At 43.7% G+C, this 18,295-nt stretch overlaps 1 protein-coding gene across 5 annotated transcripts in view; it reads right to left on the reverse strand.

The window, feature by feature from the left end:
* The window catches only part of MAP4K5 (mitogen-activated protein kinase kinase kinase kinase 5), a 97,079-nt gene that overhangs the window by 46,002 nt on the left and 32,782 nt on the right, over positions 1 to 18,295 (reverse strand). For all 5 annotated transcript variants that reach the window (XR_004000412.1, XM_030562831.1, XM_030562830.1 and 2 more), the window contains exons 4-10: positions 11,531 to 11,621; positions 10,288 to 10,352; positions 8,242 to 8,297; positions 6,275 to 6,322; positions 6,129 to 6,171; positions 5,052 to 5,124; positions 3,777 to 3,908 (exon numbers count right to left, since the gene is read on the reverse strand). Coding sequence is in view for 4 of the 5 variants with exons in the window: in XM_030562831.1 (XP_030418691.1) it covers positions 3,777 to 3,908; positions 5,052 to 5,124; positions 6,129 to 6,171; positions 6,275 to 6,322; positions 8,242 to 8,297; positions 10,288 to 10,352; positions 11,531 to 11,621 (508 nt within the window). In the remaining variant the exon portion in view is untranslated. The remainder of the gene's footprint in view (positions 1 to 3,776; positions 3,909 to 5,051; positions 5,125 to 6,128; positions 6,172 to 6,274; positions 6,323 to 8,241; positions 8,298 to 10,287; positions 10,353 to 11,530; positions 11,622 to 18,295) is intronic.

The raw sequence follows: 18,295 nt of genomic DNA on the forward strand, positions 1-18,295 counted from the left end.
ATTGAATAAATACTGTACATAGCAGTTCTATTACCCTACGAGAGACAGTATGAGCTGATGAAAATCCAAATGGGTTCTGTAGTATGTAATATAAAAGATCTTGTAAGAGACAAAATAAAGTTTTGATTTTTTTAATTATAGACAGTGTTTCTGAAACAATATCTGTTTATTTTCATGCGCAACCCTGCTAACTGGAGGGCTACCATAGACTGCAGGAACTAAAGCACTTACAAAATGTTGTGTGCTTAAGAATCTGAGTCTGGAATCTGAATCTACATCTTTAAATCAAGACTGGATAACTTTTACAAAAGGTGTGGTGCACTAAAACAGAAATTATGGGCTTGATGTAGGAATCGCTGGGAGAGGTTACAAGGCCTGGGTTATGCAGAACAGACTAGACCAGGGGTCGGCAACCTTTCAGAAGTGGTGTGCCGAGTCTTCATTTATTCACTCTAATTTAAGGTTTCGTGTGCCGGTCATACATTTTAATGTTTTTTAGAAGGTCTCTCTCTACAAGTCTATATACTATATAACTAAACTAGTGTTGTATTGTAAAAAAAAAACAAGGTTTTCAAAATGTTTAAGAACCTTCATTTAAAATTAAATTAAAATGCTGATCTTACGCCGCCGGCCCGCTCAGCCCGCTGCTGGTCTGGGGTTCTGTTTACCTAGGCTGGCAGCAGGCTGAGCGAGGCTTGCGGCCGGGATCCCAGCTGGGAAGGGTCCGGCAGCCAGAAACCCAGACCAGCGGCGGGGCTGTGCAGGGCTGGCGGCTGGGACCCCAGACCGGCCGTGGACTGAGTGGCTCAGCCCCCTGCCGCTCAGGGGTTCCATTCGCCGGCTCCTGCCAGGCAGGATCCCGGCTGCCGGACCCGCTCAGCCCGCTGCCGGTCTGGGGTCCTGGCCCTGCACACACAGAGTGGGTACCTATCTTCTCCCTGGTTCTGGCCCATTCTCCTCCTCTCTCTGCACTGAGCTGAGGGTGGGAGTGGACTGAGCACAGGGCTGGGGGTGAAGGGTCTGGCCAGGAGCTAGAATGAAGGAGGGGGCTCACGGTTGGGGCAGGAGGTTTGTGTGGGGGGACACTTACCTGGGCAGCTCCCATGTGGTGTGAGGGGTGCAGGTGGGAATGTGTGTGTGCACACGTGCATGCAGGAGCTCCCGTTTGGTGCTCAGGGTGGGGGTGCGGATGTGCGGGGTGCATGGGATGTGGGGGGGCTGGAGATGTGGGGGGTACAAGAGTCAGGGCAGAGGGCTGGGGGCATGTGAGGGGGGTGCAGGTGTCAGGGCAGAGGGGGGGCTGGGTATGTGTGGAGGTGCCAGAATCAGGGCTGGGGTCATGCGGGGGGAGGAAGGAGTCAAGCAGAGGGCTGAGTGTGTGTGAGGGAGGTACAAGGCTCAGGGCAGAGCCCTGGGAGGTGTGCGGGGGTGCAGCGCTCAGGGCAAAGGGCTCTGTGTATGTGGGGGGAAGGGAGTGGTCAGGGTTCAGGGGAGAGGGCTGGGTGACTGCCCCCCTAAGAACTCCCAATCCCCCTGCTTCTTGTCCCCTGACTACACCCTCCTGGGACCCCTTCCCTCAACTGCCCCCCACGACACTACCCCCTATCTAAGCCTCCCTGTTCCTTGTCCCCTGACTGCCCCAACCCTTTTCCATACCCCCGCCCCCAGCCAGAACCCCGGGATTCCCATGCCTATCTGCCACTCCCCGCCCTCTGACAGGACCCCTAGAACTCCCGACTCATACAACCCCCCCAGCTCCTTGTCCCCTGTCCACCCCCTCCAGAGACCTCCCACCCTAACTGCCCCCCTCCAGGACCCTCCTTGCTCCCTGTCCCGACTGCCCTGATGCCTATTCACCACCCGCCCCCTGACAGACCCCGGGACTCCCAGGCCCCATCCAAACCTCCCTGCTCCCTGACTGCCCCCTCCAGAGACTCCTACCCCTAAACTCCACCCCAGGATCCCACCCCATCCATCCAACCCACCCTGCTCCCTGTCCCCTGACTGCCCCCCCACCCCTGGATCCCTTACTATGAGGCTCTACGCAGAGCCAGACACGCTGCCCCGTGGGAGCACACAGCCCCTCCCCTCAGAGCGCTGCACATGCGGCGGCAGAACTCCAGTTGAGCAGGGAGTGTGTCTGCCTCCCCGCAGAGCCAAACACTGCCCGATGGGAGTGCACAGCCCCAGCCCCCAGAGTGCTGCGTGCGTGGCGGCAGAGCTCCAGTTGAGCAGGGAGTGTGTCTGCCTCCCCGCAGAGCCAAACACTGCCCGATGGGAGTGCACAGCCCCAGCCCCTAGAGCGCTGCACGTGCGGCGGCAGAGCTCCAGTTGAGCAGGGAGTGTGTCTGCCTCCCCGCAGAGCCAAACACTGCCCGATGGGAGTGCACAGCCCCAACCCCCAGAGCGCTGCGTGCGTGGCGGCAGAGCTCCAGTTGAGCAGGGAGTGTGTCTGCCTCCCCGCAGAGCCAAACACTGCCCGATGGGAGTGCACAGCCCCAACCCCCAGAGTGCTGCGTGCGCGGCAGCAGAGCTCCAGTTGAGCAGGGAGTGTGTCTGCCTCCCCGCAGAGCCAAACACTGCCCGATGGGAGTGCACAGCCCCAGCCCCCAGAGTGCTGCGTGCGCGGCAGCAGAGCTCCAGTTGAGCAGGGAGTGTGTCTGCCTCCCCGCAGAGCCAAACACTGCCCGATGGGAGTGCACAGCCCCAGCCCCCAGAGTGCTGCGTGCGCGGCGGCAGAGCTCCAGTTGAGCAGGGAGTGTGTCTGCCTCCCCGCAGAGCCAAACACTGCCCGATGGGAGTGCACAGCCCCAACCCCCAGAGTGCTGCGTGCGCGGCAGCAGAGCTCCAGTTGAGCAGGGAGTGTGTCTGCCTCCCCGCAGAGCCAAACACTGCCCGATGGGAGTGCACAGCCCCAGCCCCCAGAGTGCTGCGTGCGCGGCAGCAGAGCTCCAGTTGAGCAGGGAGTGTGTCTGCCTCCCCGCAGAGCCAAACACTGCCCGATGGGAGTGCACAGCCCCAGCCCCCAGAGTGCTGCGTGCGTGGCGGCAGAGCTCCAGTTGAGCAGGGAGTGTGTCTGCCTCCCCGCAGAGCCAAACACTGCCCGATGGGAGTGCACAGCCCCAACCCCCAGAGTGCTGCGTGCGCGGCAGCAGAGCTCCAGTTGAGCAGGGAGTGTGTCTGCCTCCCCGCAGAGCCAAACACTGCCCGATGGGAGTGCACAGCCCCAGCCCCCAGAGTGCTGCGTGCGTGGCGGCAGAGCTCCAGTTGAGCAGGGAATGTGTCTGCCTCCCCGCAGAGCCAAACACTGCCCGATGGGAGTGCACAGCCCCAGCCCCCAGAGTGCTGCGTGCGCGGCAGCAGAGCTCCAGTTGAGCAGGGAGTGTGTCTGCCTCCCCACAGAGCCAAACACTGCCCGATGGGAGTGCACAGCCCCAACCCCCACAGCGCTGCGTGCGCGGCGGCAGGGTTCCAGGGGAGAGGAGAAGGCGGGGGAGGGGCCAGCAGCTTGCTGCGCTGAGCCCGGCGCTCCGGCCTGGGAGCACAGACTCTGCGGCTTGCCGCGCTGGGAGAGTGGGGCCATTTGCCCATCCCGTGCGCATGGCTATGCTTCTGCTCCCTGCCCCCGCATGGGGAGCGGAGGGCAGAGGAGAGCGGGCCGGGCTGGGCAGGATTTTTAATGGTTGCCGACCCCTGGCCTAGATGATTGTAATGATCCCTTATGGGCTATGAGTTAAGAAAATGCTTGAAATGAGCGAGTTTTGTGATCAGCAGACCTCATTGGATGAAGGTCAAACATAGGAGGCTGAAGTTCTCCAAGTTCGATTGCTGTTATGCCAACTGCCCAGATATCACAGAGTTGGTTGTAACCGCCATTCTTTTCCACTGCTGCAACTTCTGGGGCCATCCTTTAAATGTAAAATCATCATTTGATTACACATTATACACCATCACTTCCACAGGCACCTCCTTCGACCTGAGGATCTCAAATCTTTTTACATGATCACTGTGGAATTCATTCCAAGGCAAAGGGCCTATACAAAGAGTGTAAATGGGGCCTCATGTGATTCTCTGCACTGGGATGTATTTCTTCCATTAACAGAACAAAGACACAAGGGGTAAGTGTCTTGTCCAAAGTCATGAATTCTGTAGCAGAGCCAGGAATAGAACCTAAGTCTTGTGATACCCAGTCTAATCCTCTAACCCCAACACAAACTTTCTTCCCTCAGTCTGTTTTCTCTAATATGAATACAGCATGCAATTTTTGCAATCTCTAATACAGTATGCAATTGAAAAAAATCTGTAATTTAAGTGTTTTGTCTATATTCAGTTCTCATTATGGCTATTACGCTAATGAGGGATCTCTGTATTAAGGCAGTGCCTCAACTCAGTGCAGTTAAATTTGCATTTTTATACAACCCCAAAATTACGAAGTTGAAAATGTCTGGCATGTCAAAGCCTTAAATAGCTAAGACTGTTTTGAAACAAAAATAGCTGAAATGTGCTTCTTTTCTCTATACTGTCCCCTGCCTGGGGGAAACCCAGATGCGTACATTGAGGTTTTGTCAGCAGAATTTTACTTATAATACTGGGATATAAGCATTAATTTTTAACACATGCCTACATATACGTGTGTCACTAATTGTGATCTTAGACAGCACTTTCAAATGATTTTTCTTTGCTCTTAAAAAGTTTTTTGGTCCACCTTTAAGGTATAAATATTATGTTTTTATATTGGTGAGAGGGAGAGGAGTTACAGCACCAGACCAAACTCCGACCAGGCGTACAAATAACATTCAGCACTGTGTTAAATTGGCAGAGGTGTCAGCCAGGCCATTAGCATCACATGGTTGATGTTACAGTCATATTACAAAGCAACAAAACAACAAATGCCATATTTTGCCCAAGCACATTACTAAAATAAGAAAGTTTAAATAACTATATTATGTCTGCAGTTAAAACATATCTGTATTTTAGAAGCTTTAGTATAATTTGTAAATATTGACTTCACTTTGCATGTAGTCATTCAATGAATCAAAGCAATTTATTACCAGTAAGGGGTACCAATAAAAGATTTTCTCTTCGCAATGGTGGCTGTTATTTTTGCTGCTACACCAAAGTCAGCTGTAAAAACATATATTACATCATCATTACATGTTCAATGAAAAACCAATAACACTCTAGGAAGTTATTATAAATCAACAAAACACACACATTCCTAGGTAATAAAATTAAGATAATTGTTTACAATGTTAATCTCTCAGGTAAAGAAGAGCAGAACATTCTAGCTGGAAATTTTTTTTTTTTTGAATGTCTGGAAATTGAAAGTTAGGTTTCTCCAAACTGCCTTAAAACGGACCCTGTTTCGCTGCTTACCTCCACCTGTCTTATCACACCATAACTGAATCATATCAGGACATAATGTTATGTATTCTAATTAACATATACTGGGGGGAAGATAGATTGGCATTGTAGTTATGAGAGTGCTATGTCAATGAGGAAATAACGGGAGATGTTTTGTTCGTACTGTTAGGACAAGAGAAGCAGTAGGGACTCTGATAGCAGAGCTACATCGAATGCATGTTATTGCAGATAATCATCCTATGTACCCAGAGCCAGAAATCATGCCCGTCTAGTTTTATTTTACTGTATTAACACGATAGCACCTGAAGAACTGTAGTCCACATTGTAGGCAAAGGATGCCTGGCCAGTTGATAGAAAATGGGTATCCATGTGTGATCAGAGTTAAAGTTGTTAATGGAAACTCAACTATGAGGTTCCTAGCCTTTCAATTAAAAAACAAATATATTGTGTCCTCCTAATACATTGCTTCTGCACATCCACAATGGAGAAGTGCAGTTAACCATGTGGCCACATACATTTCTATATGCTTGCTTTACATATCCTGTTTAGTTAAATACGAGATAGAAGAAAGGAGTATTCGTATCTCATACTCTGCTGATAGTTCTCGCCAGAGCAAACTGTTGTGTAGCTACGATGTAAGTGCAAAAGGTGTCTCACTGAAACAAAGCATCTGAATTGGTACCTTAACTTACCACCTTCTGTTAGGTTCCATTAAAAAAATCTTCATTCAGTTTCTGTTTACTAGTAAATTCAACTGAACGTACCTAATTTTATGTCTCCATGGTCGGTTAGCAGAATGTTTGCACCCTAAAACAAAACATGCAAAAATTAATATGCTAAAAGAATATTTGGAACATTATTCTGCATTACAAAGTATTAAAATAGTCCCTGAAGTTTTAAGTGACCTTACCTTAATATCTCTGTGCATTTTGCCCTTCATGTGCAAATAAGCAAGACCCTACAAGTCAAAAATAAATCTATAACTCAAGTTTGCCATGTTAACATACTACACAACATGACATTTCAAATTGGATTTTTAACAGTTTAAGCTCTTTGTAGTTTTAACTAAAAACTGAAAAAATTAACGCTGAGATTTTGAGAAAATGCATCCATGGCTTCTGCTCCTCACCACTCCTGATTCCAACAGCAACACATGTGCAGACTTTTTTCAACAAGTTATATAGAAAGCATTTTTGTTAGATATATTTTCAGCTTCAAAATGCACCTCAAGAGGCATAAGATTTATGACTGAAGCCAATAAAGTTTATTTACTTCTCAAGTCTAGGAAGCTTTCAGCCAATTTGCAAGTCTGGGTGCCTAAATCCACATTTAGCTCATAAATAAAAGTGGACTTGTTTTCAGTGGTGCTTAATGCTGGAATCTCTCACTGAAAGTCCAAACAAGTTCTGCAGCACCCATTCTTACTGCAAGCAAAATATCAGCTAAGAGGTTAGGAACAGAACTGCTATATCAGATCAGTTCGCTTGCCCATTTAGTCTACAGTCTGCCTCTGGCAATGACCAGTTCACCAGCGTTTCATATAAAGGTGTAAGTGTCTTCTACAGTTCCCTTACACAATTATATATAGAGGTATAGAGCACAATGAAGCATGAAATTTCACTACCTATGTTGTATTGGCTTACATTTATGTAATTATAATAAAATGAACCAGAATTTTAGCAGCCCAGCCACAGAATTTTTCCCTCTACAAAACATTAGAATTCACTGCCATAGATTGATTATACATGGCAAAATATTTCTTTTTATTGCTCAGTTTTATTACTTACCCTATCTTACTAGGAATTAGCTGTCTTCTGCAATGAGATTCAGAAAATTTATCCTAAACAATGGCTTCACTGAACCACCATGTCAGTTGTCCAGTGTATGAGAATAGCCAGGTCAATCTAAAGCCTCAAATCTCCAGAGACTTACACAGGATTAAAATAATTGCATTGAAATCAATGGGACTACTCCTGGGGTTAAAGTTAAACACGACCAGGACTGGGGCTTAAGATTCTGATCCTGCTACACAGGCAGACTCTTATAGCTGTATAAATCCGTTTGCAGGATCAGGGCATATGGGAATTGACATGAAATGCTGCATTAAAAAAGTATTTGTTGCACCACATTATTGTAATATCCTACTAATTTATATCAATACACTTCTACCCTGATATAACGCGGTCCTTGGGAGCCAAAAAAATCTCACTGCCTTATAGGTGATGAGACCGCGTTATATCGGGTACGGTATGCCGTGCCAGACAGGACCGGCTTCCCCGGCGGTGATTTAAAGGGCCTGGTGATCCAGCTGCTGCGGGGAGCCCCAGGCCTTTTAAACTACCACCGGAGCTCCAGCAGCAGGGCTCGGGTGGGGATTTAAAGGACCCAGGACTCTCCACAGTGGCTGGAGCCTCTGGCCCTTTAAAGCATCACCCGAGTCCAGCTGCTGGAGATTTAAAGGGCCCAGTGCTCCAACTGCTGCGGGGAGCCCCGGGCCCTTTAAATCACCACCGGAGATCTGGCAGCCAGGCTCGAGCGGGGATTTAAAGGGCCCGGGGCGCCACACGAATTCGGATATAACGCGGTAAAGCAGTGGGGCTCAGGCGGTGCTTTAAAGGGCCCAGGGCTCCCCGCTGCTTTACCGCATTATAGCCGAATTCGTGTTATATCAGGTCGCGTTATATCGGGGTAGAGGTGTACTGGAAATATGAAAAACAAATTTGTTAACCCTAGCAAACTGGTCTCATTGAAGCTGTATTCCCAGATTTACAGATTTAAGTGACAGCACAGCATCTCCTTCTGAAATAGTTTATCTTCCACATCTTCCTCATGTGTATCAAAAAGAGGCTTTATTCTGTATCTACAGATGTACAGTACCTGTAAAGTTTCTCTGCATACATACGCAATTTGTAACTCTGACAGTGGTCCGGTTACTGAAAACAGAAAGATAGAAACAAGCCTATGAGTTGTAATGCACACTATACATACACCATTGTAAAACAGTCAATAGAATAGGGTAGTATCCAACCTGCAAAAGTCCAAGGGACACTTTCATCTTAAAATATAGTTTATTTAAAAAAAAAAAAAAAGTTGAAAGCCAGTGTCTTTCTGTAGTTTTCCAGCCACGTTTTTCATTATTAAAACAAAAAAGAAGGCTACTACCCAACTTCTCCAATATGAACAATGGAGGGAAACTGATAATACAGGGGAAATAGTGAAACTGGGTGCACCCAAACCATCATCAAATGCACAAGTAAAGAAGCTGAAAAAGAGAAGGAACATCTCTCACATCTCTCAGATATAGTAATCCTGTGTAATATTTGCAACAAGAGGTAAACATTTGCCAGAGAACAGAGAATTAAAACATTTTTCAGACAAATGTGATTTTTAACTTGATGACAACAGGGTAATAATATTGTTTATTTACCTCTTCATGGAGGTAAAAAGCAGCAGAGATAATTTCTGTTTGCCTTTTAAAATTAGAAATTTAGATCTTTTTAACCTGGAAGAGTGTGGCATCTGAAGATTGTTTAAAAACTTGCTTTCATCGACAGCTATTTACATTACACTAAATGACTGAAACATACATAGATGAAAGGATCTTTGCTTAAAATTCAAGAACCCCATCCCTTTAGTTAAGGTCTGAGAAAGCCCACAATCTGCTTTCCAAGACCTTCCAGCAAAACCAGTGAAGACCAAAGCTAACATACATGAAGTAAAAAACAAGCACAACTGTATAGAAAATATCTTTTTAGTCTTTAATCATCATAAAGGAGAACAAAATGACACATACCCTTTTTGTCCTTTTAAGATCACATTCAAGGTTCTCCTAGCAAAATTAGTTTTCCCAGATTGTTCACTATATGTTTAGCCTACTTTTACAGGCCTAACTTGTAATCAAATAGTATATCTGCAATATGAGGACGTTACTTTAAGAACTTGGATTTTTACATTCCATGACTTGTGTGTTTCAATAAATACAGTATTTATTATTTAATTACTTCAGTTATTAATGTAACTTTTTGAATTTAAGTAGCTTGGGGTTTTTATTTTTTTCACTTTTTCAAAGAAAGAGAATAAACTACCCATCCATGTTAACATTTAAAGAAGGCTTTGAAAGTCACATTTCATTGAGATGAACTTCTGCAATGTGTCTCAGAAACCGTCTCCAAGCCTATCAAGGGTAATAGGCACTGTGATGTCACAAAAGGGGCGTGATTTCATTAGGAAATGTTAATTTCTTAGCAAATATCAACTAAACATGATCATTTTCCAGTCACCCGTAAGTAACTTTTCTCTCCTAGGACTGACTTCTCAATAAGGACTGTTTACATGCATGATTGAAGGTTTTCTTTTTTTTTTTTTTTTAATAGAGTTAAAGAGCAAAAATATCTCAAACCCTTAAGGCTGAAAAAAGTGTATTTTGTTCACTTCTCCAATAACTAAAAATATATTTTAACTTAGAAAACAAATAAATCCACAAGCTCCTCATCTCTACGCTCAAACCATGCATGAAAAATTTGAGTCCCCTAAAGAAGAACTTCTCAAAGCTGTGATTATGTGAAGATGGGAAAATAAGCTTTACATTAACTAGCAGTTTAAGGGTTATTTGTTCAATACAATATGGAGAGATTTAGTTACATATTTCCATTATTTTTAACTCATCTGCTATTCATCACATTGGAAGTATTCCTCCAAATACCTACTTGCCAAAAAGGGCTCCATTTATTCCTATTTAGGGTCTATATACCATAGAGGTACTTACTTATTTTGTAATGTTCAGTATAACACAACAGGTTATGAACACACTAGTCACTATGTTTATGAAAAGTTGCCATTAAAATTGACTATTGTTCTGTCATATTTTCTTTGCTTTCAACGTCGAAAAGATGCAAATAAATACCAAAATCAGTTTCAAAATACCATGGTAAATGTCTTGAAGTGATCCACCTCCACAGTATTCCATGCAGATCCACAGCTTTTCACGGCTATTTTTAAAAAGTTAAACATAACTGTTAGCAGTTGACTGACCTATATACAGCACATGCAGTCAATAATTATCATGATTTTATTATTTAACTGCTAGTTATTTGATTGTTGTGTTTTCCATTTTCTTATACCCTGAGGAAATCTGAAGTGCTGATGTATCACAAAACCAGATATACATTTTGCATGTGTTTTAATACATACAGAGAAGTCTAGTAAATATCAATTCTCACTTAGTGTGAAACTCCTTACATGTCAGATTCACTGACAAATTGCTCTGTTGATCAGAACTGTAATATAACTGCCACAACCATGACCTTTTCTCCAAAATAAAGTTAATGTAAAAATACAACGGAGGCATACATTCTATTAACTGAGATAAAATTATCTGGACATGCGCAGCCATGCTATGCTAGTGTCAATGCTCAAAAGTGTGTTCCTCACAGATTCCACACCTCAGTTTTTCAAAGAAGTGTTGGCTTAGCCGTAAGTCCAATTAAAGTCAATTTGAGTGGCATCTTTCACTTTGAAAATGTAACTCCCCAAGCAATTTGGAGACAAGATCTCCTAGAACTGTGTAGCTAGGATCAGAGCCCAAATGTGGAAAGTGATGATATATATTGTCCACAGAGCCCACTGATAAACTGCAGAACTGCAGAGAAATGGAAAATATTCTCCAACTTTTTGTATAATATTTAATGTGTATACCTGAAAACACAGCCAGCTGGCCTCACCTTCTCTCTCCAATATTTCACAGCTGTCACACCACAGCCATGAAATCTAATTGTTACCAACAATTCAGATTTAGAACATTTACAAATCACAGATACCCAGCTATACTTCTATAACAACAATACCTTTAAATAAAATACCAAGAAGCATAATTCTTTGGGTAAGTAAATAGCCTTTTTTATTTTAAAAGTCACTAGAATTTCAAATCTCTCCACCAACTTGGTAAAACCAAAACTCCCAAAACATCAGGCTATGAGGCTGGATGCATTGCAACAGTCTCTAGGGAGAAGGTTTCTGGCTAGCAGAGATGGTGCAATACTAGTGACTATTTAAAAAGGCAACTAGGAATCAAGGGCCCAGATGATAGGGGGACTGGGGCGTGAGGATAAAGGCGGTACTCCCCAGAGAGGAAGAGTTGTAGAAATGCACACAATTAAACAGGACTTACTTGAGATAGCTTCCAAAGTAGGCTACAATGTTGCAGTGTTTACATTCTTTAACCATATAGATTTCTTGCTGTATCAATGAAAAATCATCTCCTGAAAAACAAGAGATGGCACAGTGATGGCAACAACATACATAAAACACAGACCTATACATAAACCAGGGAAGTGATCAAGAGCTTGAAAAGGTCTGAAAACATGCACATAATTATGAAACCCCAACCCACTGTATTTTGACAGCTGCTGATTCTTTTTGAGAGTTTCCAACATCATCCTATTCAATATCAGTGATCCATACATGTCCTCCTTTTCACTTTCCAATCTTTTTTACATGATTTGCATGACACCAAAATGTTTCTTGAAGACCAGTGGAGAACAGCTGGCCTGGCAGTCCAGAGGTAGCCTGCAATATGATCAGTTAAGACACTAGATCATTCAGACACTAGGCAGCAAGCACTGGGAGTACTCTGGAAAGACAGTACTCAGAGGGATGGGAACATCATAAAATGCTTTCCAGCAGCTCCTCTGGCTACTTTAGGAAGGGAACTAACTGGTTCTGTAGGGGGTTGTTCTAACTCTTCATTTGCAGGGATGGGGGAGGGTGGGTGTATAGTACCAGTGATTCAAGAGCCCTGAAGGTGGAAGGAAATGGTCCCCCCTGAGAGAAGACACCACAAAAACTATTTTTTAAAGTATTCCACTTTCAATTAATTCTGGGGGACAGCGTATCGCCAGCCCAGTACTCTCAGGCCTGGTCTATGCTACGCTGTTAAACCGATTTTAACAGCGTTAAATCGATTTAACGCTGCACCCGTCCACACTACACTGCTCTTTATATCGATTTAAAGGGCTCTTTAAATCGATTTCTGTACTCCTACAAAACGAGAGGAGTAATGCTAAAATCGATATTACTATATCGGATTAGGGTTAGTGTGGACGCAAATCAACGTTATTGGCCTCATTATTTTACAGTAGCTACCCACAGTGCACCGCTCCAGAAATCGACGCTAGCCTGGGACCATGGACGCACACCACCGAATTAATGTGCCTAGTGTGGACGCGCACAATCGACTTTACAATATCTGTTTTATAAAATCGGTTTAAGCTAATTCGAATTTATCCTGTAGTATAGACGTAGCCTCAGTCACTGATGACCAAGAGAGCAGGCCAGAGTCAGAGTCCCAAACTCTGATCTCCTTGCTACAGATGCATTTTAAAATGATGGAGCATAGTGGTTATACAAGCAAAATTATGCATCCTAAGCAATGTCTGTCTTGAATGCATTGTAACTAGAAAACGCTTAATGAGGCTGTTCTCTGCCCTTGATATATCCACCATTTAAATATAAAGGGATGTTAAAAGAAATTTGTCCCATAACTTTAATTGTATAAAAAGGTTTAAAAAACAAACAACAACAACAAGAAGGAAACCTAGAACTGTTTGCTTAATACTAGGTCATTCCGATGAACAATAATTTTAAAACAAACATTCCCCAGTAGTATTTAGAACCCAAACATTACAGCGCTAAGGCTCAGATCCTCAATCAATAGGAGTTAAACACTTAAATCCCTTTGAAGGTCTGGGCCCAAGAACTTGTAACTGAGTGTAAACAAGCAAACATTAGACAGGTGGGTTTGATTTTCAGCATCCAAGCTCAGAAACTTAAAAACTAAAATTAGAAGCAAGAATCTCAAAAATCCAAGGTGTTATTAGCAAGATGGGGGCGAGGGGGTGAAGAAGCAGCTAATTTACAGAATATGATTTCACAACACTCCTTTAAAATAAGCCAGAAATACTGATCTACATCATGGATTCACTTAAGATGTTCTTTTTAGACAAGAGGCATGAAGATGAGACATTCAAAACGTCAATTCTTCCCTATGTGAGAATTTATAGTAATAAATCTTCACAGGTTTAGATCATTTATCCTAACTTTCACTCTAAAGAAATTATAACCCTCTGCAAACAGGTTCAAAATGGAAAAGCTGAGTGAAACAGTAGACAGGTTACAGGCATGTAATTACATTTAAGAAAATATTGTTTCTAAATGAGTATTAATAGTGTTTCCCCAGGTATATTATGTAAACTTTTTGTGCCTTACTGCAATCTAAAATGTTGGCACTAGAAATTAATAATATCAATTTGTCTCTGCTCCCCTCCCCTCTCCCAAACAAAACAAACCCTATAGTCCATCTTTAAGTTGCTCTGCTCACAGATTATGTTCAACAATAGCATATCATCATATCTGCAGGAAGGACCTGGTCCACCTCCAATTAAGTCAATGAGAATCTTTCCACTTACTTCAATAGGGGTTGGATCAGACCCTAAATGATGGGGCACCAACATTACTATGGCCACTTTCTTGCAATGGAAACCAGGAAAAGTGGGCACAAAGGGGGCTGGTGATGGTGCTTAAGGAAGAATGTGATTGGGGGTCTAATTTTGGAATGTACATTTTAAATGCATGTTCTGCAGCCAGATGCTGCTTTGGCAACAGATGGAATTAAAATTCCAAGACAAAACCACATTAAGATGGAGTCAGGGTTGAGAGCATATATCCATAACAAGGGTAAAAAGCATTACAGGTTTATTGCAGTTATCCCATAGCCTTGCAGTACAAACCCAGAAAAAAAAGAGTTACACTTACAAGAACTACGAGGAGTCCTTGTGGCATCTTAGAGACTAAAATTTATTTGGGCATAAGCTTTTGTGGGCTAAAACTCACTTCATCAGATGCATGGAGTGGAAAAACAAGAACTGCATAGTTAAGCTACCCAAACAACCTTAACTCGGCCCTGTAGCGACATCATGTAACAAAAATGATGATGATTAAGGTATCTGTACCCAGAGTTTAGATGAAGTGAATTAAAAAAAAAAAAAGACAGGATATTTTTTCTTTGCTCTTTCATGGTGCCACTACATGCAGAGTTAAGGCTACAGCCAAGAGCAACAGCAAAAATACCAACTCTGAAGAGGAAGGTTCTTTGAGGGGATTTTAAGACACCATCAGGGGTATTTCCTAATGACTGAGACAGGTATCCTCTGAAGAATGCAAGCAAATGGGAAACCTTCAAATACAACTGGCCAGTTCAAATAAGAGCTATCCCAAAAGAAGAACTCTAGAAGACCAGAGTGCTTGGACTCCCCTCTCAACTATCCTATACGCTGAACCTAAGCAACAATACTCAGCAAATGTATTGAGTGAAGCCCACATGGCTACCGATCAAATGAGCATTGATATAGCCAGTCAGGTCATAGCAATCTGAAATGTAGCCAGCCAGCTATTTAGACACAGTCCTACTGTTAACAGCATTGCACAAGGAAGGGGTGTGAGGTAAAACAAGAGGTGGAGAAAGCTGTCTAAGAACCTTAGCGTGCTTCAAGTAAAACCACAAGAACTTTTGAATGTTTAGTATATGAAGAAGGGCCTCACTGGGGTGGACAAGCAGGCATGGAAAAAACATTAGCAGCACAATGGTCTCCTGGAAAGGTGGAACTCAAAACATCACATTAGAGGAGAGTCTTCAAGGTGCCCGAAGCCAAGCACCTGAGATAGCCACTCTTTTTTGTTTATACATTGCAAGCTAAATAAATATAATAAAGCAATTTCTATAAACCAGATGATCAAGTTCTGCACACACTTTGTACTGTATGGGGCGTTACCCTATGATCATACTGAATTTTGGCATGAATTCATGCACCTGCCTAAAACTATTACTGTGAACAGAGGAATTTTGGGTTTGAGTCAAGTGGATTAATTCACTCCAGTCTCTGACAAATTTCCTACAAGAAACTGTTAAAACACTTATGTATAACAGATTGGAGCATTTCAAAATTAATGTCACTTTTAAAGAAGGTCAATATCAAATCCAAAAGAGTACATTTGAAGGAAGAAATCAGCACCAGGAAGGCATTATCTTTCGCTAGATAACAATGTTTGCAGTGTTGTTGTAGCACTGTTGGTTCCAGGATATGAGACACACAAAGTGCTGAGATAGTATATTTTACTGGGACAACTTCTGTTGGTGAAAGAGGTAAGCTTTCACATCCACAGAACTTTTCCTCAGATTGTGGGGCTCGAAAGTTTCTCTGTCACAGACAGACGCTGGTCCAATAAAAGACATTACCTCACCCACAGTGTCTCTCCAGATAACAATATCAGTTCTCCAGCTGTTTGCATCACATCAAATGATGCCAAATCCCTTGTTAACAGAAATGTCTTCACATCAATTGTCTATTCATGAACAGAGACTTGAATATACATGGCACTTTTATTTCAAAGAGATGATCAAACAAGGTCCCAACCCTAAACACCTCACAATCATAGGCAGCAAGCAGCCTTACAGAGACCTTGCCTAGCAAAGAGGGTGTTAGAAGGGGTCCAAAGGAGGAGGTAGGAGGTGCTTGCTGGATGTTGAGAGAGATTGTAGTGGACTATGAGAAAGGAAGTGTGAAGAACAGAGCAGTAGGCAAAGAAACCTGATGGAGTACATGGAGGCTAAAGAGAGGTCAGATATGTAGATAGGCGAGGAGTTATGCAGAACTTTAAAGGGAGGAGGAGGAGGAATTTCAAAAGAATAAGGGAATTAGTGCATACGGGAGGAAAGCGGAAAAGCTGCTAGAATAGTGGGAGAGCAAGAGGCTCTAGGTGGCAGTATCTTGGACAGACTATGAAAAGGAAAAGATGGGGAGACCAAGATGAACTATTCCTTAAGCTCGTACCGGAATGAAGTGAAGGAAATTAGCAATATGGCATGACAACAATACTTGCTCTTAACATTTCATTTGGAGGAAGACAGAAAGTGAAAATAAGACCTTGATTTTAAGCAACATAGCTGATGACAATATATCCTTGCAAAACAATTTACTTCTGGTTTAGTCATCAGGAGATCACTTCGTGCTAAACAACATGTTATTGGAAAAATGTACTTTCGTCTACTCATATGTTTGCAATTATAGGTTATGCAGCACGCTGAGCAAAAAGCCGGTTTGGGGAGTTGTTGTAAATCATGCAAGCAGCATGGTGACTCACTGCAACTTGCTAACACTATGTAATTGTATCTGTACAGTTAAACACAGAGCATACAGAAGAGCAGTCACAATATAAAGTACTTTTCCCAGATCAAAACTGGTGGTTGAATCCGCTCCATTTGGCTCAACAATCTGCTCTTCTCCCTGCCAACTGTGCTACAGAATAGACTATTTAAATCTGTAACCATACCACCTTGTGCCGCGATCCCATCCAGAACTCATAAGCTAGGCAAGTTAGGGCCTGGTAATTTAAGTCACACAGTGTTTGAATGGTTTCAGAGTAGCAGCCGTCTTAGTCTGTATCTGCAAAAAGAACAAGAATCACTAAGACCTATCTGCACTAGAAACCGGTTCCAACTGAAGTTTTAGAATTAGCCTAACTATCCAGCATTAGTTCTGACCAGCCATCCTAGATCCGGTGTTGGTCCATCCTGGATCCACATACACACCTCTTCGGAGCAGGGGCATAATGTCTATGGTTTACAAGGTATATTCACTCTTGATCACATTTTCATTTGTTCCACTGCCCTGCTATGAAGGGTATCATCCTGTGTAAGGAGCCACACATGCACCCCGGGAAGCCAGGGATACATCCACTCCCTTGCAGCCCTCCTGGACTGACTCTGGGTCACATTTTCAGTGATTCCCCTTGGACAATAGATAGTTATTGTTTTAATAAAATGGGATCTGCACGATCTCAGTGTGTGTGTGTGGGGGGGGGGGGGAGAGAGAGAGAGAGAGTGAGTGTGGAATGGACACAGCTGAGAAGAGCCACAGCAGCTCTTGGGCCCACATGCAATTGAGCAGGGCTGGTTTTAGGCCTATTCCACCAATTCCCCCGAATTGGGCCCCGCGCCTAAGAGGGCCCCGTGCCCAGTGAGAATCCCTTCCCTGACTAGAGGCACCTTTTTAATTTTTACTCACCTGGTGGTGCTTCAGGTCTTTGGCAGCACTTTGGTGATGGGTCCTTTGCTTGCTCTGGGTCTTCGGCGACGGGTCCTTCAGTGCCGCCGAAGATCTGGAGCAAGTGAAGGACCCACTGTCGAAGTGCTGCCGAAGACTCGGAGCACCTCCCAGTGAGTACAAGCCTCATATGTTTTTTCACATGTGTGGTTTTTTTTTTTCAGTCATCCCTGCCGGGGCCCTATCGAAACTATTCGAATTGGGCCCCACACCTCCTAAAGCCAGCCCTGCAATTGAGAGGAAAGGGGTTTGCCAGGGTTGCCAAAGACAACACTCCAGAGTTGGGCAGGAGCACTGGGAGAAAAATGCACCCCGCCAGCTAGTTTGCCAGCACTCCTGATCTGTGCTAGCACTGCAAGCTACACGAGTTAGGAAGCCATATTAGACTTGCTGGCAGAGGGATAATGAATGATACAAAGCATGCCTTCAGATCAGACGCAGCTACACACCAGCTTGCTGCATAACACCCATGAGGCAAATAATTTTATCTATTTTGCCACAAGACATCATTGTAGATGGGGCTCCAAAGGTGCTAGAAGAAGTGGCATTTGCAGAACCGCTGTGCCAGCATCAAACTCAAGGCAGTGAAATGCAAGTGAGCAGTTTGCAACATTTGCCCCCATTAAAGATCTCTCGTGTTTTATCAGTGGTGAGGTCCCTTGGCTAAATTCCAGCTCAGGAAATGACTAATGACTTGAACTGTGCCATTTTTCAAGTGTTTGTATTTGAACAATTAGATCTCCCAGAAAAAGCAAGAATAGTGTCTTGGGATAAGT

Source organism: Gopherus evgoodei, chromosome 4, assembly GCF_007399415.2.
Source record: "Gopherus evgoodei ecotype Sinaloan lineage chromosome 4, rGopEvg1_v1.p, whole genome shotgun sequence".
Taxonomy (NCBI): domain Eukaryota; kingdom Metazoa; phylum Chordata; order Testudines; family Testudinidae; genus Gopherus; species Gopherus evgoodei.